The 25,374-nt window shown below is 35.3% G+C and overlaps 1 protein-coding gene across 2 annotated transcripts in view; it reads right to left on the reverse strand.

The window, feature by feature from the left end:
* The window catches only part of FAM185A (family with sequence similarity 185 member A), a 52,519-nt gene extending 32,604 nt beyond the window's left edge, over positions 1-19,915 (reverse strand). For both annotated transcript variants that reach the window (XM_036892470.2, XM_036892468.2), the window contains exons 1-4: positions 19,236-19,915; positions 16,447-16,556; positions 12,271-12,363; positions 10,450-10,588 (exon numbers count right to left, since the gene is read on the reverse strand). In XM_036892470.2, coding sequence (XP_036748365.2) covers positions 10,450-10,588; positions 12,271-12,363; positions 16,447-16,556; positions 19,236-19,671 — 778 coding nt within the window. In that variant the 5' untranslated portion in view covers positions 19,672-19,915. The remainder of the gene's footprint in view (positions 1-10,449; positions 10,589-12,270; positions 12,364-16,446; positions 16,557-19,235) is intronic.
* Between the last annotated feature and the right edge of the window lie 5,459 nt (positions 19,916-25,374).

Below are 25,374 nucleotides of genomic sequence, written 5' to 3' on the forward strand. Positions count from 1 at the left end.
GTGTGTTTATATGTAGAATTATTTCTGGAGCCATACTACCCATATTTACTGCACTGAAATGTAAGCAATATTACCTACCTCTTCTACTATAACTGGAAAACTACTTTGAAAAGTAAAGAAATTACTTTCATGTCAGAATTAATTTAGGGTAATTGAACTCATTTATTTAATTCCATGAATCCTGTAAATACTGACATGAATCAGTATCTGGGAAAAAGCAAGAAAAAGCATTTGATTCACTTATCTGACAGTCAGATGTGCTTTGATTGCAAAAATCTCTCTAGAAGTCTTTAATTCCATCATATTTCATCTTTATATATGAACAAGGGGGTTATCTTGTAGGAATAAAACTTGGTTTGTGTGGAGAAGTTAAGCTTATTATTTCCAAGTCTCACTAGTTACAAGGTTGTGAAGATCCTGTTAAATGTGCTATGTATAAATATTATTTCAAGGGTGTTTTCTTAACACTCCCTCCCAATTTTCAAACCCAGTAAATGCAGATTTACCATCACATGCAAATAGTGACCAAAGACCATACTGCTTCTAAGGTATCTTCCAATGACCCCTGCCTCCCAGTACTCATGCCCTTGTTTAGTCTCCCCTCATGTGCAGGCTGGATCTAAAGATTTGTTTTTAACAAAGAGAACCAGGCAAAAGTGATAGGATGCTATTTCCAAAATTAGTTTACAAAAAGATTCTGGTCTGCTGTCTTGCTAGCGTCTTTTGCTCTGATGGAAGCCAGCTAGCAAAGTTACCAGTTGCCCTATATGAAAGAGGCTAACTAGCAAGAAACTGCAGGAGGCCTCCAACCAACAAGGTCTGAATGAATTCTGCCAACATCCATGTGAGTGGGCTGGGAAGCAGATTCTCCCTTAGTTGAGCCCACAACCCAGGCAGACACCTTAATTATAACCTCATGAGAGATCTTGAGGCAGAGGATCCAGTTATGCCACACCATGTTAAGAATGGCTTCCAAACAAAGTTTGAATCTTGGGCGCTGGCAGAACATGGCCTAAAAGTGAAGCTCAGGGGGTGACTAAAACCTTTCGTTAAGACTCCAGAAAAATCAAGGTGGTATCTCGCAGTATTTATCAGTTACACAAGAAGTCCTTTGTAAAGATAAAGGGTATGATTCAAAGGTCCTCCCAATCAAACAACAGGCCTTCTAGAAAGTTTGAGGACATTTTACCTCAGTATGTCCTCTGCAGAAGCCCAGTTTTTTATTGAACTAGAGTTGACATATATTGCTTTCAAGTATATAATACAGTGATTCAACAGTTACACACATTATTAACTCACCTCAACTAGTGCAGATACTATCTGTCAACATAGAAAGATGTTACAGAATCACTGACTATAATCTCCATGCTGCACTTCCATCCCCATGACCAACTTATATTATGACTGAGATTCTGTGCCTCTTTATCCCCCTCCCCCACCCCACACCCCCACTCCAACCACTCCCTCATGGGAGTTACTTCTCAGTGTCTATGAGTTACCAGTTACTTCTCAGTGTCTATGAGTCTACTGCTGTTTTGTTAATTTTGTTTTGTTTTTAGATTCCACATATAAGTGAAATCATATGGTATTTGTCTTTGTCTGCCTGCTTATTTCACTTAGCATAATACCCTCTAGGTTTATACGTGTTTCACAAACGGCAGGATTTCTTTTTTATGGCTAAATAGTAGTCCAATGTACATATGTCCCACATTCCAGAAGCCCATATTTTGAAAAGATTCTTGGATGTGGGTTTTTATTTAACGGAATAAACCCCAGCATGATTCAAACGAGGCTCACAACACTCTTGAGAGAATTGTATCAGCAAATACACTGCTAGCTTGGACTGCAAGGGAAAAGAGACCACTGGACCCCCAAAATCTGGACAGGAAGCAGAGTGAGAAAACTATTCTGCTGAAAATATTTACTACATTTCATGAAAAAGGAAGGACGCCTCAGAGGGAGGATGCCTCAGAGGGAGGCAACCAAGAACACAGAGGGGGAGGCCTGGAACCCTAAAGATTCATTTCCAGGCCTTGAGAACTAATCAAGGAACCTCTAATGCTTTCCCACCCAAATTTCAAAATCACTATGGACCAGTGACTCCTTTGTGCCTCTCATTTTCCCCCTTTCAACAGGCAAGTCTATAGCAATTATCCTGTACCTGTTCCATCACAGTATGTTGGAGTATAAGTGGTGTGTGTGTGGGGGAAGGATTGTGGGAGACATAGATAACTTGTTTCTAGTTCACAGGTCTTCAGATTCAGAGGAAATGTACTTGAGAAGTTGTACTTAATAAGCAACCACACCTGAGGAGCCTCTTCTATACCTGGATATGACTTTGATGATTCTGGACTCTGAGGTGATGCATAATAGGTAAGACTTTTAGGAACGTTGGAAGGAAGAGAATGTATTTTGCATGTGGGAGGAACATGAATCATTTCAGTATAGGGCAGAGGACAGAATGGCCATACAGAACCATGTAGGATATCTCCAGAGCTATACACATGAAAAGTTAAAACTAGTATTGATTAATAAGTTAACATCTTAAGTGAACAGTATGAATTAGATGCCACAGCCATTCAGAGGAAAGAAACTAAAATGACCTGCAATAAGAATAGTAATATTGGAGGTATCACCAAAGGTGATATTTAAAGTGGGTGAAATTTGAATATTCTGAGGGGGAAGGATTTTCTGGGAAAAAGAATTACATAAGCAAAAGTAAAAAGGCAGAACTACAAATGCTATGTTTAAATCATGCAAATCAGTTAGGCTAGAACATTTAGGTAAGTATATAAGGACAGAGATCATGTCTGTCTTATTTAACATTATATTTTGAAAGCTTATTTAGCACTGTGCCCAGTACACAGAAAAAAACTATTATTTTTTGAACAAATGTTCTAAATTAGTTTGGAAAAATAGGTAAAGAGCAATCTGCAGAAGAACCATGGAAGTGCCAGTCTACTGACCTTATTCAACATTGAAAGAGCCAGTGAAGAGTTTCAAGATAGATGAAAACCATGCTTTAGGAAGATTAACCCAGTGTGACAGTGGATGCTTCCACTCAGGATTCTCTTTACTGATCCCACCTCCTGAACATTTTGAAAATAAGAATGATGCAGACTGCTAATATTGTGATTTTAACTATTAGTGGAGAATTATGACACAGTTTTACAGTCCAGGCATTTGGCTAGTGAGTCTAGAATCCACTCAACAAGGTAAAAGAACTTTATTATCTTATACTAGTCTTCAAAAAATGCAGTAAAAAATTTACTATCTTTTAGTGAAAATATGGTCTTTCTCAAAAAGCCAATTAGTACTTGTGACTAAAATAATCTCAAGAAAATAATGGTTCTTAAAGCCACAAGATAGAAGTTTTAATATACTAAAAAATGAGCACTAGTTTATATTATAGTAGGACCTAGAGAATCTCACACTTTCTCTCTTGAACGTTAGAATTCTGTAGAGTAAAAGCATAACAGGTAAGAAAATTATGGAAATAAGCAATATTTGTAAGTATAAAGAATATTTCAAAATGTTTTTGCCAATGTTAAAGGATTTTTAAAGCAATAAGCAAAAAATACATTTTCAATTCATACCAAAATATTTAGAAAGTCTACCCTAAACAGAAATGTTCCAAAGTTATTAGAATAAACAAAATGGACCACATACCTCAAATATTTCATGGAATAAAGCAGAATTTTTTAAAGTATACAAATCAAGCAAATGGGTGTTACTAGCACAATTTTCTGTATTTTGGTTTCACCTATCTCATCTCCAATCACTGATAATAAACAGATCAACTATTTAAGAGGAGTAGATTTTTGCAAAAGCCTTCCTTCCAATAAAGCAAGATGCCAGCCACATGGTCTGCAATAACTGTGTGTACTTACTCTTCTCTCAAGTTATGTGACTTTTCCACAAACCCCAGTGTTTGAGAAAATATATAGTTTTTTTTAGCTAGCAACTGTTCATTCTAGTATGGTCACAGGGAAAAATATAAAGTACCAATTTAAAGATAAATATTAGTTTACTCTTCTTCACTAAAAGAAATGATTATGGTTACAACAGCATGCATACACTTAGAGTCCAAACAAATATATCCTTAAAGGTGGGATTCTTTTAGAGTTTTTTCTGGAAGAGAAAGGGAGGCACTTGCTATTTGCAAGCTACAGTGCTAAATGCTAAGAATACTGAGATGAGTAAAACATGATCCTTGCTCCAGAGGACTTATAATCAAGCAAGAATTTATGAGTCACCAGAAGGCCAGAGATGAGGAGAGAATGCTTTAGCTGAATACTGAAGGATTACTAAAAGACAAAGAGATTTTTAAAAAGCTGGGGAAACCATTTAGGAAGACAATAAACACATTGATCAGTAGGATCAAACGCTCTGATCAAGGACTAAGTATTTAACAGGTAAGAATATACACAGGAAAAAGTAAAGAGATTATATAATTCTGGAATGCAAAGGATAGGATCAGAAGAGGGAAGTGGTTAAGTTAGCCAGGTGGCTGAGCCAGCAAGAAAGGGTTTGAATAAGAGAATGTCATGTTCAATGTGCATTTCCATAAACAACCATAGATATAATAGGGAGGATGGATTTGAAGAAGGTGAGACTGGAAGCAAGTTATTTGCTAGAGTTGGCAAGAAATGACAAGAATCTGAAATAGAACAGTAGAAATTAGAAAGAAAAGATGAGACAGATTGAAGAAACATTTAGGTCATAAAACCTACCTAAAGTTGGTGATTGATTAGATGTGGGCACTGAGAGAGAGGAATTTAAGATTGCTAGATACCAGACTGCAAATGGAAATATAGGAAGAGGAACACATTAAATATGAGGTTGGAGATGGGAAAATAGGAGAAAAGAAGTTAGAAGCGTTGAGTTTGAGATGCCTGTAAACATCCAAATGGTTATGACTACCAAACAGATGCATGTATACACTAAGTCAGGGCTAGAGATATGGGTTTGAATCATCAGAATACAAGAGTAGTCACGACTCAAAGTGTGTAAGACACCCAGGGAAAAGAAAAAAGCTAAAGAGCAAATAAACAGGGGTGAAATTTTGGAGAATACCAAGTAGCTGCAAAAAGCAGGAACTCACAGAAGTTCAAGAAAGAGCAATTACAAATATAACACATGACAAAATTGCCAGTGTCAACAAGTATTTGTGTGCTTTTCTCCTTCCTTAGAACACTGCTAAAACTCTGTAGCCTCTTGCAGTTAGATTAAGTCATTTGAAAATATTCTGGCTAAAACTACACGGCAGAGGTAATTAATGCATGCACTTCTAGGCTTGGTTTCAGAAACTTTCCACATGATCCTTAACGATCTCTCTTTCATGGAAGCTTGGAGGCCATGATGCACCAAAGATGCAGCAACACCTATATGGTAGGAGCCCAGTCCCTCCAAAAAGCTGAGCCAAGTCAGAAGGAAGGCTGCACACAATGGCAACATTTTGAATCACATGTCTAAATCCTAGAAAAAAGAAATCTGTTGTTTGTACCACAAAGGAAGTTGTAATTCCTTTTTAATATTTCATAAAAAAAAATTTTTAAGTGTCCAGATTCAACATTAATATATATCAAAATGATAAACCAAAAACCTCACGATGGACTCAATAAATACTACAATTTTAACAGAGGATTTTCATGAACTTCAGTTAAAGTTCTATTTAATCCAATAAAAGCTTCTTAAAAAAATTTTTTTTCCAGTTTCACCACCTTTTATTGGATATAAAGCCATAAATTCTCTTTTAAAATGTTGTATTATTTCTGGCTCTCTAAATTCATAAGGCAGATTTATAAATTCACTGGTGATAGCATGACCTTCATAAAGCAAACTGGTACATTTCTTTGAAATTCTGAGTTATTAAATGTATCAACTGTGTTTGTATAGTTAATGTAACTTTTACTCTTGTTAAAGTTTCTAAAATCCAAAGTAGTTATTTAAGGAAGAATTTAAGCATTTACATACTGCTAAATCTTTGGGGCTTTTGAAGTACAGAGAAAATGAATGAGAGAAGTAATAATTTATTTAACAAGTTATGTTCCCAAAGAACCTAAAATAAGACCCTAAGTAACACAGGGAATATAAATATTTAAAATATAGTTTTATTCATTAATCACTTATTCCAAGTAATAACATAAAACATGAAAACTGTCATGAATATGCCTACATGTTAAACCTCATCAATTTGCTTAAATGAGGTTATAAATAAAAACCAATCCCAGCAAACCGTTAAGGAAGCTTTTTTTCTCTCTAGAAGAGTAAGCAGACTACATATATTTATATTTAAATATATTTAGCAGAATACATACGTACATGTATATTTTTATATACATGTATAGAATTCTCTAAAAATCAAATATTCAAGTAGCAGAATGTAATAAAATGTACTTCACACAGAATCTAATTTTTTATAATTTAGAAGGACATCGAGAGAATAAACTGTCATAAAATTTTATATCTAAACACAAGTTATCCAAGTACTTACTTTCCTACTAGATTCCCAGGACAGTGGGGAATATTTGTTGGATCAATGAATAAACCCGTTTTGTTTTGTTTGTTTCAGAAGGCATACTTAATAGATGTGATTCAACCAACCTTACTTTAAATTAATTAATAGTAAATATTACTAGTCAATTGGCTTACTCATTTTCTTACCCACAAAATGTAGTTAAAATATACTTAAAAACTCCATTTGGAAAAACATTTAGGATCAATCTTTTTCTTCTTTACATATATTGCAAGGCCAGGAAATAAATATTGCTGCTTTCATTATCCCTTTCCTCATTACTGGGCATCCTCTAAGTACTTAGCACTAAGTTGGGTATTGGTTTGCTATCAGGATATATGAACAAACAGGAAATACAGACAACAAATAAATTTCATTCTTTCTTCCTTTCAAGGAAGCCTTAGAAACCAAACACTGAAGACAGTGCTTCACTTTTATGGAATGAATTGAGTCCCTGAATGCCTCCATGGAACTAAAGAATGCATGGAACATTCACATTTTGTGCCAGATGTCATAAGACATAATATATAATTCTGAAACTAGAGTTTATAATACAAAACATATATGAAGCAGTACATATATGTTACAGTGCTGTCTACCTAGAGGAAACATCCCTAGAGCAAGCCAGAAAGCCCTCAAAGCAGTGATGGTATTTGGGTTGCCATCAAGGAAGTCTGCCATGGGTATGTACACTAATTTGTTTAAACACCTTGAAAACATCTCCTAGAAAATGAAACCAGGATCAAATCATTGCTTTTCCACTAATTAATTTGTCATTGAGAGCAAATAATTAGACATTTGTAAGTTTTGTCTTCTTCATTTGTAAACAGATAGTTGTCCACTAAGTGAAAGGGGCGGGCCCACCAGCACTCAATACATGCTTGTCAACATTCCTTCAAACAACCACCCACACACCTACTGACACAAGGGTTTCAAACTCATATATAACTGGTAAATATATATATAGACAGTGCCATCATATTGGTGGTATAAATAGCTTTTTACATCTATATATTGGATTTTTAAAAATCTATTTGAAAACAAAAACAAAAACACAACATTTTAAACCATGCTAAAGAAAAATGAAGCCAAACTAAATAAATCCTGAACAGTAGGTCTTCAAATGTATATTTCTCCAAGTTTGTTTTCTGTCAGACATTTAGAAATAGCAACATGTTTTCCCATAAAAACAAGGTTTAAAATTCTCAAGCCAGCTTGCTTGAATATAACCAAAACATACACCTAGTTTGTGTTAGATGACCATTTAGAAAAAAGCATTCACTGGAATATATATTCAAAATTCCAGCTTGGGGTGATCCTTGGGAGATGTCTCTGTCTAGTAAAATCCAAGTAGAAATCCCACAGGGACTTCCTTTCACAAGCTATGAATAACTTCTCACCTACGAGGATATTCTACTCAAGATATAGGACTCTATAGAACATTGTCTGCTCTTTTGTACCTATTCTACCTCCAAACTCCAGTAACAATCTCATATAATTCCTTAGGAAAAGGATAGAAATAGGGGCGGCATCAGGGCAGGAGGCAAGAAACAGGCTTGTCAGAAGAGTGCTTAAAAAGTAGATAGGCACTGGGATGTGACAAAGAAATGAGGAGGCTTTCTTTCTTATCTCTCTTTTTTTTACACACTACCACTGAAAAATCAAAACAGCAAGTAAGGGCCAAGGACTAGCCTTGGGAAAAGCAGGTCTGAACAACATGGAAGTTCTGCTACAGTGGCAACTGGATCAAAGTTTCCCTTCCCCTACTTCTCACTGCTGTACTAGTACTACAAATAATGATGGCATTCAATCCTCCCACTACATTGAGTTCTTTAAGGACAGCTATCATCCTGCGCAACTTATACCCTGGTGCCTCAAACAGTAGGTAGTCAATGTGTTAAACGAATCAATAAATATAACTGTAGTGGATGCTGTGATTCATCCTCCAGAACCCCCTTTTAACCAAAGGGCTTATTTTCCTAGCTTTTGGGAGTACTGCTAGCAGACAGCCCTCAGCTTCAGTCCTCTTAGGGACCTGCCCAGCTTAAGAGAGCAATCTTGGCCCAAGATCAGACCCCCCTCCTGGGACAGCTTGCATCTAATGATTGGGGATATAAAGGTCTAACTCCCTTCACCCCAACTTAAGACAATTTTGAGGACCATCCCAGCTTTGTAACTCCCCATGGGGATCTTGAGATTTTATCACAGTCCAACTTCTGCCAGAGAAATTAGGCTTCCTTCCTCTCTGAGGTATTGGTCCCAAGAGGTCTCCCTAGTAAATTTACTGCACTCTAATTTCCATCTCAGTCTGCTTTCAAGAAACCCAACCTGAGATGACAGTCCAAAAGAGGATCTAGATCCGACCCAGATTTAAGATGCCCAAGGAAGAAAGATATTTAACTTCATATTAAGCTCAGTAAAGATAAAAGGCTTTACAAAGGTTAAGGAATGAATACTTTTATACCTAGCCCTTTATTTTCATTTCAGCAACTTGAAGTAATCAGGAGACCTAGAGTATTTCAAGGCCTGTCTCAAAAAAGTTCATCTGTTTTACTCTCATGTAAGCTATTAATGACAAACTATACCAAGTTCAATTCTTGTTTAACTTAAAAGAAAGCAAAAAATTAATAAACATTAATGAATTTAGTGTAAACATGTTATAGAACACTGTAGAAAACAGGGCTATTCTTATTGTGGGTATTAATCAACATCTGACTTGGTAAGAAATTGCTTTTCAGCTAAAAGCTATTCAATATATTAAATGTAGTACTTGTAATAGCAATTAACAGAAATTCCAATGCTTACCTAAAAGTTATTTTTAGTATATGAAGAGTTACAATTTACCAGAACTATTCAAGACACAGCTTGGTAAAAAAATAAAAGAATAAGCAACAAACTATTTGCTTTATCTGAATACAACTCCATTGGACTCAAGCTATTTGGGCTCAAATAATACCTTAACCTTGTTAGAACAGTTAATGAGGTTTAACTATTAAATTGAAGCTCAATAATTACTTCAAGTACATAAGCACTCATTTTGTTTTAGATTTTTTTTTAACCATAAGACCACTTGCCAATTTGCTATACAGCATGGCCAGCACTAGCCATGCTTTCTAATACCATCTAATAATTTGTGTTCACTAGTAAAATCTGGAGATTTTGCCAAAGTGTATACACACCAACATTTGCTTTCCTATAGAAGTTAAATGAGTGGTCTTTATATGGAAAAATTTTCAATCCATACTTCCTGGAAAATGCTCCAAAAGGCATTTAGCAGATATGTATATACCGTATATTCTTCTTGCCAAGATAAGTGACTACTGATTCTATCTGTAAAAGTTTCAGAAAAAATACCTGGACCTGAATCATCTGCTATGTGGAAATTTAAGAAGCATGCCAAGTGACATTGAATACCAGTGTGCCCTTTGCCATATTACTGCCGCATTATGATCTCTTCTGCAGGCATGTTTTGAAAGTCACAAAATGATATTTAATCAAAGAAAATTAAAAATGGTAGGTTACTTAAGAGGATCAGGTGCCAGTTCATTGATTTATTTAATCCTTAGCTTTTCTATCATAACATAAAAGCCAGTCACTCAGAACTCATCTTTATTTTTAAGACTGCTTTTATCTAATTAAGCTTCCCTCTGAGTATTTTCTCCACATATTTCTTTGTTGTTTCCTTTTGCAAGGAAATGCATTAAAAATCATTATTAGCTTCATATATAACAGCATCATATTTAATTACTTGCCAAACTAAAACAGCTTATAAGTCATTTTATCTTACGTTTTTTTTAAAAGATGATGGTAGTCTGCAATCATTTAGAAGGCCGCTTCCTAATAGCAGATCCTTCTTTAAATACAGAGAAACAGAATTCTCTTAAAATTTATGTTATAAAAAACTGAGATGTATTAGACCTTTGTCATCTTACCATGAACACTTCCTAATGTAATATCCCCAACAGCAGAAGAAAGAAATGAAGATTCTGTATAAAGATATTTGGCTTTCAGGGAACCATCTTTAGTAGATATATTAATAAAACTTCCCTGCAGTTTATCCACGGTCACAGTCTAGTAAGAGAAAGACTCAAAATCAGTTCATTATACAACAAAGACTGGTTAAAAAGCCAACATGGTAACCACAGAATTAGTGGGCAACTACATTAAAAAGTTACTACCCAGGACACAATCACCTTATTGACTTTCATTCCCTAGCTCTCATTACAAGATTGTGAGCAACAGTGTATTCTCCGTGTAATGTGGAACAGATCCATTATCTTCGATTTACTTGTATCTTCTTTAATCACTTTTAATAATGTTTTATATTTTCTACATAGCACTCTTTATATTCTGTAAAATTTACTCGTATTTGATATTTTCTAAGTGCTGTTATAAAAGGTATCTTTTTTATACTTCATTTATCTTAACTAGCTTTTGTATTTGACCTTAAATCTAGTAACTTTATTAATTTTAATAATTTACCTGAATTAAACAATTTTTATATGCATAATCATATTGTCTACAAGTATTAGTTTCATTACTTCCTTTCCAATCCTTATATTAATACCATTTTCTCCTGTTCAAAAAGACCTGAAACTACAAGTGTTGGTGAGGATGTAGAGAAAAAAGAACCCTCCTACACTTCTGGTGGGATTGTAAGCCAGTGCAACTACTATGGAAAGTAAGTTTCTCAAAAATTTGGTTTCTCAAAAAATTAAAAACAGAAAAAAAGCACATGATCCAGCAATTCTACTTCTGGTAGTTTACTTAAAGAAAACAAAATCACCAATTCAAAAAGCTATACACACACTTATGCTTATCACAGCATTACTTACAATGGCCAAAATATGGAAGAAACTGAAGTGTCTACCAATGACTGAATGGGTAAAGTGAAATCTTGCCATTTGTGACAACATGGTTAGACTTAGAGGGTACTATTCTAAGTGAAGTAAGTCAGTCAGAGAAAGACAAGTACCATATGATTTCACTTATACATGTAATCCAAAAAAAAAAAAAAAAAACAAGCAAATGAACAAACAAAATAGAAATAGACTCACAGACATAGAGAACAGACTGGTGGTCACCATAGTGGGAAGGATGGGGAAAAATTGGTGAAAGGGGGAAAAATTAGTGAGAAATGTTCCATATTGTGATCTGGGTGATGGTTTCATGAGTGTATAGACATGTCAAAATTCATCAAGCTGTACAATAAGATTTGTGTATTTTATTGTACATAGATCAATAAAAAAATACATAACTTAAAAAATATAAAGTAGGGAGAAAGCTTTTGGGGAACAGTAATGCTATCTAATTGTGCCATCTTGTGGAAAATACTGAAGAAAGTTGAGTTCTGAAACATCTTTCAACTACCTAAAGGCAGTCAACAGGTCTTGGAAAAATACTCAAATAAACCTAATACATTAGAAAAATTTAATCCCAATTACGGTAGTATTACTTAATGATTGACTTTAATCCATGGTCATAAAAACAAAAATCTCTTTAGAACTAGAAGTAAATATTAAGCACTAAAGGTATTATGAATTCCAAGTAAGGAATTAAATAACTGTCAAAAGTATTATATCACAAATTAAATTTAAATTGTATAATATTTAATCATCTCAATTTCAAATTTGAACTTGCTAATGAGCTAATATGCATTGAGGTAATTTTATGCCACAAATTTTGTAGAACATAGCCATTGTGTGAGCCAACTTAATGCAAAATCGTATTATTAAAAAAAGGTTTGATCTTACACTTTTATCTGATGCATAGATGTCTGTATTTCCATAAACTGTTCCCAGACAAATAACTTTGCCTCCTTTTGTTTGAACATGTAATTTTTGACTCTGAAAGACAAGTACAAAAATACATATAGAGTAAAGAATAAATTTGACTTATACTAATAAAAAATTTTCCAAAATTTTATATATTTATTTTAAAGTAATAAAGCAGCAAAAGAGGAATGAAATAGAAGGTACTACTTGGATTAATAGCATCAACTAAAAAAGAATGTCAACTGCTGTTAAAGAGATTAAATAAGCCATCTACAACCAAAGGGAAAAAGAAGAGATCCATGGATGTTCCTGTAGCTCCACTAAGGAAGGGCTTGGAAAACCCAGTGTTATCACTGTGATTGGCTAATTAAACATAAACGATCATGAAGACAACAATAATCACTATTACTTTTCATCATTATTAATACTCATTTTATTAATAACAATAGTTACCACTTTGGCTTTTTCTTTGCACTAAATACAAAATGTTCACTCCTGTACATGAACTATCACTTAAACCTCACAACAATTCAGAGAGAGAAGTGTTAATTTTTCCCATCTTACAGAGGAAGAAATCCAATAATTAGAAAGGTTAAATAACTTTATTAGGTAACATAGTTAGCAAACAACAAAATATAAACTAACATTTAGAATAAAGCTCTGTATGATTTCAAAACCCACACTCTTGCGGCTGGCATCACAAGATATTCAGACTTAGGGTATACGTTCACATTTAGGGTAAGAGCCCACTGACTGTTGAACTTTCTAGTACAACACACTGTAGCTAAGTGAAAATGCCTCTACACATTAATAAAACAGCCATCACAGCTGGCCTCCTCTGCCAGACAAAAAAAACTGTGTGTGTGCACGTGTGTAAGACTTGATTTCACACTTAGCCACTGTGGCAGAAACTACTGTAGCTCCACTGAAATCCTTTTTTTTTTCCCAAAGTAATAGGAAGATAGTTGGGTCCATGAAGAGATATTTTCCAGCCTCCTTTACCTCTTAGGTGTTTGTTGAGTTCTTGCCAATAAAATGTTAAGTGGCGATGCTATCTAGGCTAGTGATTTTAGGAACACAATTTTTTAATAATTTAATAATAATTTAACAATAATAATTTGATAATTTTAAAATATGATTACACTTAGAAGATGGACAGAACCTACAATCATTGATGAGAAAAGAGCCACCCACATATTTGACACAAGTGAGAAATAAGCTAAGATTGTATATGAACCATTAGATATTTGGTCTATTTTTAAAAATAGCTTAGTTCACCTTAACCATTTACATATGGCTTCAGCTCTGACCACAATTATAAAGAGGAAAGAATAGGTAAATAGCAGAGGAAGAAAATTACCAAAAACAAATTCACCAATATCATGACCAGCAATAGCAGAGAAATGTAAAATGCAGGGAGAAAAAAATTTGAAACGACCATATACAGGAAGAAAAAATAGAAAAACCTTATGTGAAATAGCCCAGGAATGAATTTTGAAATTTAGTGAAAAGGGCTAACTCAACCATTCTTAAAAAGTTTATCTGTATTACAGCATGATAGACTACTTCATGTCCACAGAGACATGAGTCTGCAAAGTGTACTTAATATGAAAGCTTTATCAAGCAGGTAACTAATTTATGATCTTTTGAAAAGAGTATCTCCAAAACAACTGTTATTTCATATCAAGAGTTCTTAACCAAGCTCACACAAATTTTTAGAGTGTGTAAAACTTATGAAATTGTAAGCAAAATTCCATATGCACATGCATTTTTTCCCAAGGTGACAATCTTCAGATTTTCAAAGAGGTCTAGGGCTCAAAAATGTTAAGAGCTATTACTATAATTTAAAGTGCATCAAATTCCAAAACAATGTGAAGTTCATAAAAAAATGTTAAATATGTAAAACAAAGTACTTTATAAGAAGATATAAGCTATTATACTACATTTTTTTTAAATGCAAATGTTTGATATTCAATGAGTTAAAGGTCTGTTGCCTAAAAAAAATCATTTACCTATTCCGTAAGAATGCTAATACATTTTGCTTGGATTATAAAGAATTATAAAGGAGCTTGGAAATGAGAAAGACCCAAGTTCAAATCTCAGCTCAATTTATTAGCTATGTGAACCTAAACAACTTGCTTGTTATCTTGGTGCCTCATAGCTTCTTCCTTGATAAAAGGGAGATAATTAAACAATTAAATGAGGGCTTACCTAAGTTTCCTGGTACATAATAAGGATTCAGTAAATAACAGCTATAACTATTATTATATTTTATCACATAGATCAAATACATTTCAAGTCCTTAAAATGAACAGAGACAAACTTATATTAATAGGTGATTATTAATTCAAGATAATGATATCATACATATTTAAAACTTACACCAGTTATTTTAAGTGTTCCCATTTGTGCATTTAGTCAGTTAAATCCTAAGATCTCAAGAAGAATTTTCTTAACTCAACCCTTGGAATACCATTTGGATCCACTGGACTCAATTTTATTCAAGAAGCTCTTGAATTTCTTTTTTGAACTATTCTTTTTGTAAGGGCTGATATTTCATGACTTTTATTCTTTCTTAGAAGTCTTCCAAAGAATAGAAAATTTACTTATTTTTTCAAAATAGAATAAAACTCATTCTATTTTTAAATTACCATATATTGGTCCACTGTAAATCTAAAGTACATTAGTTATCTTAGTCTTACATCTTATAACATTTTCTATATCATTATCCTAGGAGTTCTTTCATCATTATTCATAAATTATTAATTAACTATGCTAAAGTAAAGCTAACATGATAAGACAACAGAATGATGATGGACTTGCCTAGAATGGTGGTTCTCAACTAAAGGTGATTTTATCCCCCAGAAGACATTTAGCAATGTGTGGAGATACTTTTCAATGTCGTAACTGAGGAGCGTGCTACTAACATGCAGGCAGAGGCTAGGGAAGCTGGTAAACATCATACAGTGCACAGGTCAGCCCCCGACTATAGAGAGTTATGCAGCCCAAAATGTAAACAGGGCCAAAGCTGAGAACTCATTTCTCAGCTAATGCCCTTAATGGCAGAAAGAAGACAACTGACAAAGAGATCTTTCAGAACTATGAGATGAATCATAAGAGAATGCAAAGAGACAGCAGCATACAAGCTTCTTATTTTGAGTCTTAAGACACAACACTCTGGTTGAATTTTGTGAAACTCAAGCATTGATGAATGAACAATATATTTCTAAGGACAAAAAAGGAACTATGGTATTCTCATCTAGTCAGTCATCTGACATGAAGACTTCTTTGTGCAATCTTTTATAAGAACCCAACCATGTCATTTTGCTAAAGGCCATGTAATAGTATTCTTCAATCTTATATGGTATTTGTATAACGATTTATTTGAAATGATTCATATGTGGACAGATGCTGAAGTCAGATGTGCAAATACAGGTGGCTGGAGCAAAACAAGTAACATAAAATTTTTTTAATGTTTTGCAATTATGAAGCAAAGCTGAGTACGTTCTCTTCAGCAAAGTTACATGCCAACAAAGTTCACAAATGTATTATTTTGAATATGTAAATGTAAGAAGTACCAGTAGCAACAATAAGCTAGAACCTATCAGAGATGTGTCTGAAATCATATATAGCTGAGACCAATGTAATTTTAAGAAAATTAAATATAAAAGTATTATTACAAAACAAGATGAATTATTTGTTGTTCAGCACAAATACCTAGTTAATCTTTAAGGGGCTACCTAGTACTTTAAAAATGTGATTCATCTAATATTTTAAGCACATTTATAGTGTTTGAAGACTTTTCCTTCCTCTTATACGAATGGAAGAAAAATATTCCTTAAAACTAAAATTTCTTTGACTTAATAAGATCTCAGAATACTAAAAATATACTATAAGTTTCACTGTACATTTCGAAAAGAAATCTAAAGGGAATATGAGGAAAAACCTTCAAAGTTGATACAACCTCTGTACTTTCAGAACAGAACTGATTTCAAGATAAAATTTTTGGAAGGAAATTCTGAGTGATGAATAAATGATGCTCAGTTTTCTCAATACATGATACTCAGAATAATGACTTTCGTTTGATGCTACAGTTTATAGTTTAAGGTTTTTAAAAACAATAATATTGAAACAAAATTAGAAAAATGCTTATACCTTCAAAGATTGTAAAATGCTGGTCCCCTGTTCAGTTTCAATTTTGCAATTATCACACTCAATATTTTGGATTTTTACACAGCCAGATCCTGATGACTTGATATTCAAATCTAGAAATGAAAAAAGAGAAAAACAAGTTAGTACTATGGTTAATTGACTCCAAAGCATTTTAGTATCCCTAGAAATCCAGCTCTTCAATTATGCCCGTATTACTGAACCCTGGAGAGAGCACCATTGTTAGCAGTCTCTCTCTAAAGGTAAGGAGTTCTTTTCCATGGCAACAGGACCGAATGTTAGCAATGCCCTCTTCTGCCAGTTTTTAGAAATAAAGCAGTTATTTCTGTTGGCCTGTATCATGTAAAGAGAAAAAGTAACTTAAGAGGGAAGTAAAGGAGGTGACAAACGTATATACACCAATTGTTATAGACACTCCTGGGAAAGATCACAGACGCCCCTTTCCTGCTGAGAACACACACACACACACACACACACACACACACACACACGTGCAAATAAGAAAACAGCAAGCTAACAAGTCATTATGGTAAATTTGGTAGTCAGTGAGCCTATTCTCTCTCCCATTCATTAAGAGTGAAAGATTTAATCCCAAACCTCCCCAAATGTAATCATATTGTGAGAGACGCATGGATAAGTATATATGATCGTGATTAAGGTTTTCAAATCCTTCTTTAAACTTTCATATCTAAAAAATGAGTATATTACCATATAGCTACATCACAAGTTATCTGAAGTAATAAAAAAATGAAACAACTTTGAAAAATCTAGTACTAAATAGTATCATAACCTCAAGATTGTGGATAAATAGCTGACATCTGAAGAATACGTGGAAAATAAGAAGTCAGTGCCATCTCAGCTGTCAATTAAGGTGTAACCTTAGATGTCTATACAAAAACTAAAAATAAAAAAAGTGATGATTAATACCTAATTCAAATAAATATTGAATTAAGCCTTAAACCAGACTAAGGAAGTAAACACTATGTTGCCCCAAATATAAACTACACAAATACCATAATTTCAATAGTTATGGCATAAATCAGTTTCCACAGTTATTCTATATTGTCATATACACAGCTTTATATATACTGCTATAAAGTATACTGCAGTCTTTATAAAGGTTTAAAATAACAGCAATATTTTGGTTGGGATTAATCTAAAATATATCTAAATATAAAATATATACAATATAAATATATATAATCTAAAATATATAAAATACTTACAAGAAGGTAACTAATAAATTTTTACCCAGTTAAGTAGTTATAACATAAGGCTTGATCTAAGGCAGCATTGACAGACACAGAGAGAAGGAAATACTCTAATTATACTCTACCCTCACTAGGTAGGTAGAGAAATAAAGGCTAGATACTGAGTGGAAGCAACACTGCTTTCACCCTTTCACTTAAACAGGTATAGACAAACTGGAGGAACAAGTTAAGTATGAAAAAATTGAATTATGTTGATTGAGGGACCTGTAGAACAGACATATGGAAACAGTAAATTGGAAATGGGATTCTGGCTCTAAAAAGAGGAATCTACAAATAATGAGGTTTGGGATCACCAGCACAAGTACTTCCATTTTTATTGGTGCTGCCATAAATTTTTGCTTATCTCTATTTCAATACTCAATCTATTTGTACTGCAATAACAAATGGACAGGTCTTTCTCCCCACCCTAGGCTGTTACATTTTGAGGTTAGGGTCTCTTGTTTATCTATGCTAGTTAAAAGAAACTAAGAAGTAATAAAGCATAGTGGTTGAACAGACTCCAGTCAGTTTAAATCCCAGCTCCACCACTTTGTATCTGAGAGAAAACAGGTATATTTCATGATCTACCACACTGTAAGTTTCACTAAGTCATTGATTTTTGTGTATTTGTTTCACCCACAATAATACTTTATGAAATTTGTTTCAATTTCCTTGTCTGAAACGGTGACAATAAGTTTCCATTTTATAGGTAATTTTAAGAATTAGAAAGGATTATCTTAGAAGTGTCTGCTGCTATTATGATGAATATTATAGTATTATGATGATCCTTCAGTCCCAAGAAGGAGGAGAACCTGGGGAGACTTCCCTAGAAGTGTTGTGTACATTTATGTGGCTTACATTTGAGAAATGACAGGGAACCCAAATACTTAGGAAACATATCTTGCAGGCATTATCAACTGAAGTTTCTAAGGCAGTCTTACTATGTGTTTTTCTTCAGAACCTGCTACACATGGAAAATTCACTTAGGCCAAAATGGATGGAGATCTATCAGTAAGAATCGGGGCACCCATCTGAAACCAGACACTCGGTCCAGATTAAATAAACATGGGGCATCTTACAGACAGGGCTGTTTTGGGGCAGACCCCAGGCTCTGAGCAAGGGCAAATGTGGACTGCCTGCTGCACCACTGAATGGATAATAAAGAAATTTCATCCCTGAAAAAGACCTACCTTACCATTGACAAAGTGCAGTGACAGAAATGGGAACAAACTGCCATAGGAGAACATACGGGGGCTCCACAAATGTTATTTGACTTAGATTATTCCATATCATATTTCCGTTCGATTTATAAAATTTCTGTAATTGGGAACCTAATAACTAACTACTACTCGGAAACTCAAAGTAGAAGAGAAAAAAAGAGGCAGCTTCTGAAGGGTATTAAGTGTAAATTAGGTTAGAAAGTCAGACCCAAAGGGACGAACTGGAAGTGCACGTCATCCTAATTTAGGAAGTTCGCTGGGTGTGCGCGGAGGCCCCAACCCGCTTTAACACCACTTCACTTGCCAAACTTCAGGGGCGCGTTCACCTCTACGGACGCCCGGGGGTCGATGGTGTCGGCTAGGATGGCCACCTCCTTCAGCGCCGCGTCGTACTGCACCTGCAGGCCGGCCACGTCCAGCGCCCCGCCCTCCACGCCGCTCACGGCCACCAGCACGCGGTCGCCGTCCGGGCAGCCGAGGGGGTCCAGGGACCTCACGGCCAGGTGGCACGGGAGCCGCGCACGCAGCCGACCGAACGGGCTCACCTGCAGGGCCCACTCCTTCGCGGGCCGGCGCACGCGGCCAGGCGGAGCGACCTGGGGCTCGGACCCGGGCCGGCGCTCTCCGCACCCTGAGCCGTACAGCCGGGCCTGACAGCGCCCAGCGGCCTCGCCGACCCACATTTGAAGCTGACCCGGCCGGAGGTAGCCGAGCCCCCAGCCCGAGCGCGAGGCGAACATGGCGCGCCCTCTCGCGCTCCCTCACATCACCTCAGCCTCAGGCCAGTCTCGCCACGGCTGGCGACTGGGACCACAGTGTCGGCTCAAGTCAAAGGAGAGTCTTTTGCGAAGGGTTTGCTGAAGTAAGGGCAAGACTGCTCTCTTGGTCTGACAATCTCAACCTCAGCCGCACGTGCTTCCACGGAAAGTTGAAATCTCAAAGCTCCAGCCCAGGAAACCGGTCCGGGACTCCTGACCGGCCTCCGCCCCCATTCCCAAGGGCCGATGGGATAAGTAGTTCTAAGGGGCCAGACATAGCCGGGCTCTGGGCACCTTAGAAACTACATATCCCAGGAAGCATTGTGCAGGGTGGTTCGGATAGTAGCCTCAAGCCCACTAACCATTGGAGAGACCGGAAAAAAACGTCTGCATAGGACTCCAATTGGCCAATGGAAAGCGCGGAAGGGTAAAGGTAAGCCAGGCTGTGTGGTTTCCTTGGATACCGAAGACGCTGCTTCTTTGGAGAGGGTGGAGCTTTGGAGTGAGACCCAGCAGGCCGTAACGCACGGAGGAAAATAGCCTAATAAGGAAGGGGTAAGAAACTGCGCTTTTAAAATTGAGAACTAGATACAAATTAGGAGTACACTCCTTGGGTGGTTAGATCTAAACTTCACCAAACTAGTGCGGCGAACCCTGGAATGGAGAATCCCGTCGCAAGAGGATAAAGAGCAAGACTGGTGGTTTTGAAGAAATCCCCTCTCTGATAGCAAATGCAGGAATGGCCTTAGGGCCCTGTCTCCTTGAGTCTAAGAGACCTTAGGCCAGTCATTGGACCTCTGAATTTTAATTGCTCGCTCTTAAAATGAGGATAATAATACCTTCCTTGTCTTGCCTCAAAGGGTTTTTGTAAGGATCAAATGAAATAATGGATGTGAAATCGATGCACAAGTTACAAAATTGCAACGTAAACTACTGTATTTTTATTTTAGGGAGAGCAATAAGTCTAAGTTAGCAAGAAAACACAGCGAGACCAGGACTTGTGTTGACAGCAGCATTGATCTCTATGATAACGAATGATCCTCCGTTTTAGGGCTAAAATAAGACAAAAAAAAAAAAAAGAGAGAGACAGAGAGACAGATTCAAAGAGAGAGAGTCAACAGTGTGCAATGCTAAAAGCGTGAGACTGATTATCTTCCTAGCTCTACCCCTGGTGTATCTGGGTCACCTGGCCCCTGTGTCTTCAGCTTTAAAATGAAGAAGGATTGCACTAAATGACTCTCTAAGTCCTCTTTTATTATTCTGTGGGCAATTTTTAAAACTTTAAAAAGGTTTATTTCCTCCTTATCTCTCACTTTCTGTGTGCTTTCCTCCTCCTACAAATTATTCCCTACGTTCTTTAGCAAAGACACACTGCAAACAATAACGTTTAATAAAATGCAGGTGCTGAAACTGAATCCTATAAAAAATTGAAGCCCTTGGCCAAGTGCAATAACCCGAATTATCGGGAGCTATAGTGGTGGAGAGATGTGTCAGAGTCCTAATGAGCTAGGCTAAGCTTATCATGGTCCAAGTCACAGGGTTCTTTGCTAGTCATCACCTTTTAAAAAATTCACTGTTTTCTTAAGTTATCCCTTCCTCCATTATGTCTTATTAGCTCTTCCTCCCTCATTCTTCCTCCTGGTGAAGGCTAGTGCTAGGTGCCAGCTTTTCCAGGTTCCCACTGAATACTAGTTCTATCCTTGGCTTTGTTCTTCATTTGGTCATAATTATTTAGGTTCATCTTCAAACTGTCTTTTTAATGAAAACTCACAAGAATATGTTTGAAAAAGGCATTGGTTTAAGAAAGTTGAGAATGCAGGCATATTTAGGCATGTGCCAAATATTTTTAGATTAAATAGGAATCCCTAATAGATAATTTTGTTTCTATGGTAATTTTTCCTTTTCTGAAACAAACCAAATTAATGGAATTGGCTACTGAACCATAATTGTCTTTGTAACAAAATTCTTGTTTTACTATTTTCAACTAAAAAAATAAAACTGAAGAAAATTGAAAAATCATTTTTCTAATAATGAGTTTGAAAATGGAGAAATTATTGATATTAAAATTAATATAAGATACTAAGTTATTGATACTTTAAGAAGTCTAGTGATTTATGTATCAAATCTTTCCACATATCAATAATGACAAACAAGAATAATACCTTCCATCTGTATGACTTTAGTTTTCAAAGCAAGTTTGCGTGTGTCACACCACACACAGTATCCTCACAAAACACTCTGTTTTGCAAAACAGGTATTATCCTCACAGTATAGATGAGGAAACAAATTCAGAAAGATTATGATTAAACAATTAGGAGGTTTGGCCCTCTTAAAACCCTATGAAAAGGTCCTTTTATCTTTCTGACATCTTTGAAGAAAAATAATTACTCATCAAATGAATAGGAAATAATATAAAACCTCCCCCCCCTTATTTAGAGTTTACTTGTAAGGTATTTTTACATCCCAGTTTTTAAAAAGGCATTCTGTGGTTGTGGACATATGCTGCTGGTGGGAGAGTAAATTATTACAAACTTTTCAGAGTTCAGTTCAGCAATTTGCATAAAGCACCTTAAAAATATGTGTATCCATGACCTGGAAGTTGTACTTTTTGGATTTTAATGTTAGCATAAAACTAGGGATATTAAAAAATTGTTGTGTTCAGGGAATTTTGTTTTACTGGGTTACTTATAATAATAAAGAACTGAAACAACTTAAATGTCCAAAAATAGGAGTGTGTTACATAAGTTAGTATATAGCTGGAATATTATACAGTGATTTAAAAAACTATTTTGAGGGCTATTCAATGAATTGGGAAATCTTACAGAATATAATTGTAAAGTAAAACCTATAGTTCTCCTTCTCTGTATGTCTCCTTTACTCCCACATTACTAGTACAGTCACATCTTACTTCTTACACTTCTGGTCACCAGATGAGTGGGGTTTTCCCCACAGTAAGCAATGCTTCACACTACCAGCTCAGTATCCTATAATTTAACTCAGTTATGGCCAATTCTACCTGGAGATAGTGTCAAATCCAAAGGTTAAGGCTTAATCTCTCAGGCTGCTCTTACCCACTTCAGATGCCAATATCAAGTAGTAGGTTCGTGGATTACCCACAACTTCTGTCCAATTTAGCTACAAATCAGAGGTTCCCATAACCCCCTCCTCAGGCTCAATTTGCTAGAGTGCCTCACACACTCAGGGAAACAATTTATTAATTGATATGATAAAGGATACAAACAGCCAGATGAGGAGATACATAGGGTCTGGGAGGGTCCGGAGAGCAGGAGCTTCTGTTTCTGCGGAGTTGGGGTGAATTACCCTCTCTATATGGATTTGCAGACCAATTTGGAAGCTCCAAACCCCATGCTATTAGGATTTCTATGGAGGCTTCATCATGTAGGCATGATTGATCATTAACTCCATTTTCAGCATTATCCCTTCTCCAGAGAATGGGGGTGAGGATGGATATCTCAAGTTCTAATTATGGCTTGTTCTTTCTGGTAACCAGCCGCCATTCAGGAGCCATCTAGTAGCCCATCAAAGTCACCTTCTTAGAACAAAAGCCTCCAGCCACCCAGGAAATTACAAGGGCTCCAGGAGCCCTGTGTCAGGGGCCAAACCCAGAGATCAATATGGATTTTTTCTTTTATCTCACAGTAATAGTAAGTGAAAAGAACAGAATGCCAAATTGTATATATAGTATGACCCCAATTCTTTAATAATAATAATAGTAATTATGACATAAAATAATATTTAAAATATATTACATAGAAACAATTACAGAGGGAAATATACAACTTGATAACTGATTATCTCTTAAATGGTGAGATAAATTATTTCTTCATTTTTTATGAACATATATTACATTTATAATAAAAAAAATTTCAAACAATTCTTAGCATATATTGTTTCCTGAAACTGACTCAAATAATGAAATAGGTGGAGGATTTCTTCCCATCAAAATGTGAATACTCATGAATATTTTAATTTATATTCAATAAATGGACAGCAGAGGGCATGAGAGAGTTTTCAGAATAATGTACTCTAAACAAAGGATTCTGGAATGCAGTTTATGTGAAGGAAGCCCTAGGAACTTACCAACTTTAATTATAAAATTAAAAGATATGTATCTTATGACTTTTAGTCTTCTTGTGAAATCTTAACTTAATAACCAACTTAATAACTAGCAGTACTGATTAGTATTTAATGAGTATGTAGGTCATTTGAAATACACGTTATGTGTTTCAATGCACATGAAAAGGAAAAAGGTTATTTAATGTTGTCAAATCTCCCCACTTTAAACACCTTGAGGAGTTGCCTACTTTACAATTATCTCAGGAAAATTCTTGAAATGGGTGATGTGAATATACTTTGTATATTTAAGTGGTATCTGTTGGTGTGTGTATGAGTATGTCTAAGGTAATATTTGCTGCAACCAGAGTTTACTATACTAGAAAACTTCAAAAACTTCAGACTAGAGTTCTTGTATGTACTAATTCTTCATTCTGCTTCTACAAAGTAGTAATAGTGCTTCAACAATCACAAAGTAGTAGCATTGATATCTCCTTTTTATATTGAAATATAGTTGATATGCAATATTAAATTGGTTTCAGGTGTCAATAGTGATTCAACAAAATATGAGTGTATTATATATAATTGTATTATATGTTATATATAATCTGTAGTATATAACACTACAAAATGCTTACCAGGGTAAGTGGAGTTACCATCACCATATAAAGATATTACAATATTATTGACTATATTCCCTGTGCTCTACTTTTATCCCTATGACTTATTTATTTTATAATTGGAAGTTTTCCCCTTTATGCCCTTCACCTATTTCACCCATTCCCCAACCACTTACCCCAGGGCAACCACCAGTTTGTTCTCTGGGTTTATGAGTCTATTTCTTTCTTGTTTGTTCATTTGTTTTATATTTTAGAGTCCACATGTAAGTATATAGTATTTGTCTTTATCTTATTTCACCTAGCATCATATTCTCTAAATCTATCCATGTTGTCACAAATGGCAAGATTTCATTCTTTTTTATGGCTGAGTAACATTCCATTATAAATGTACCACAACTTCTTCATACATTCATCAGTTGATGGACACTTAAGTTACTTCCATATTTTGGCTATTGTAAATGTGGCAATAAACATAGAGGTGCAAATATCTTCTTGAATCAGTGATTTTCTTTTCTTCATGTAAGTTCCCAAAATGAAATTACTAGGTCGTATGATAGTTCTATTTTTAGTTTTTGAGGAATCTCCATACTGCTTTCCACAGTGGCTGGACCAATTTATATTCCTACCAACAATTTAGGAGGGTTCCCTTTTCTTCACATCCTCTCCAACACTTGTTATTTCTCTTTTTGATAATAGCCATTTTCAATGGTGTGAGGTGATATCTCATGGTGTTTTTGGTTTACATTTCCTGATGACTAGTGATGTTGAACATCTTTTCATGTGTCTATATATCTCCTTTGGAAAAATGTCTCTTAATGACCTCCACCCATTTTATAATTGGATTGTTTTTTTGGTGTGGAGTTGTATATTTTTAAAAATATATTTTGGATATTAACTTCTTGTCAGATACATTGATATTTCCTTTGAGTAGAAATATTCCATATACATTTTATATATTTTGTGGCAATGTTGCTAGTTATATGGATTCAAG

This window comes from Manis pentadactyla, chromosome 7, assembly GCF_030020395.1.
Source record: "Manis pentadactyla isolate mManPen7 chromosome 7, mManPen7.hap1, whole genome shotgun sequence".
In the NCBI taxonomy this organism is placed as follows: Eukaryota; Metazoa; Chordata; class Mammalia; order Pholidota; family Manidae; genus Manis; species Manis pentadactyla.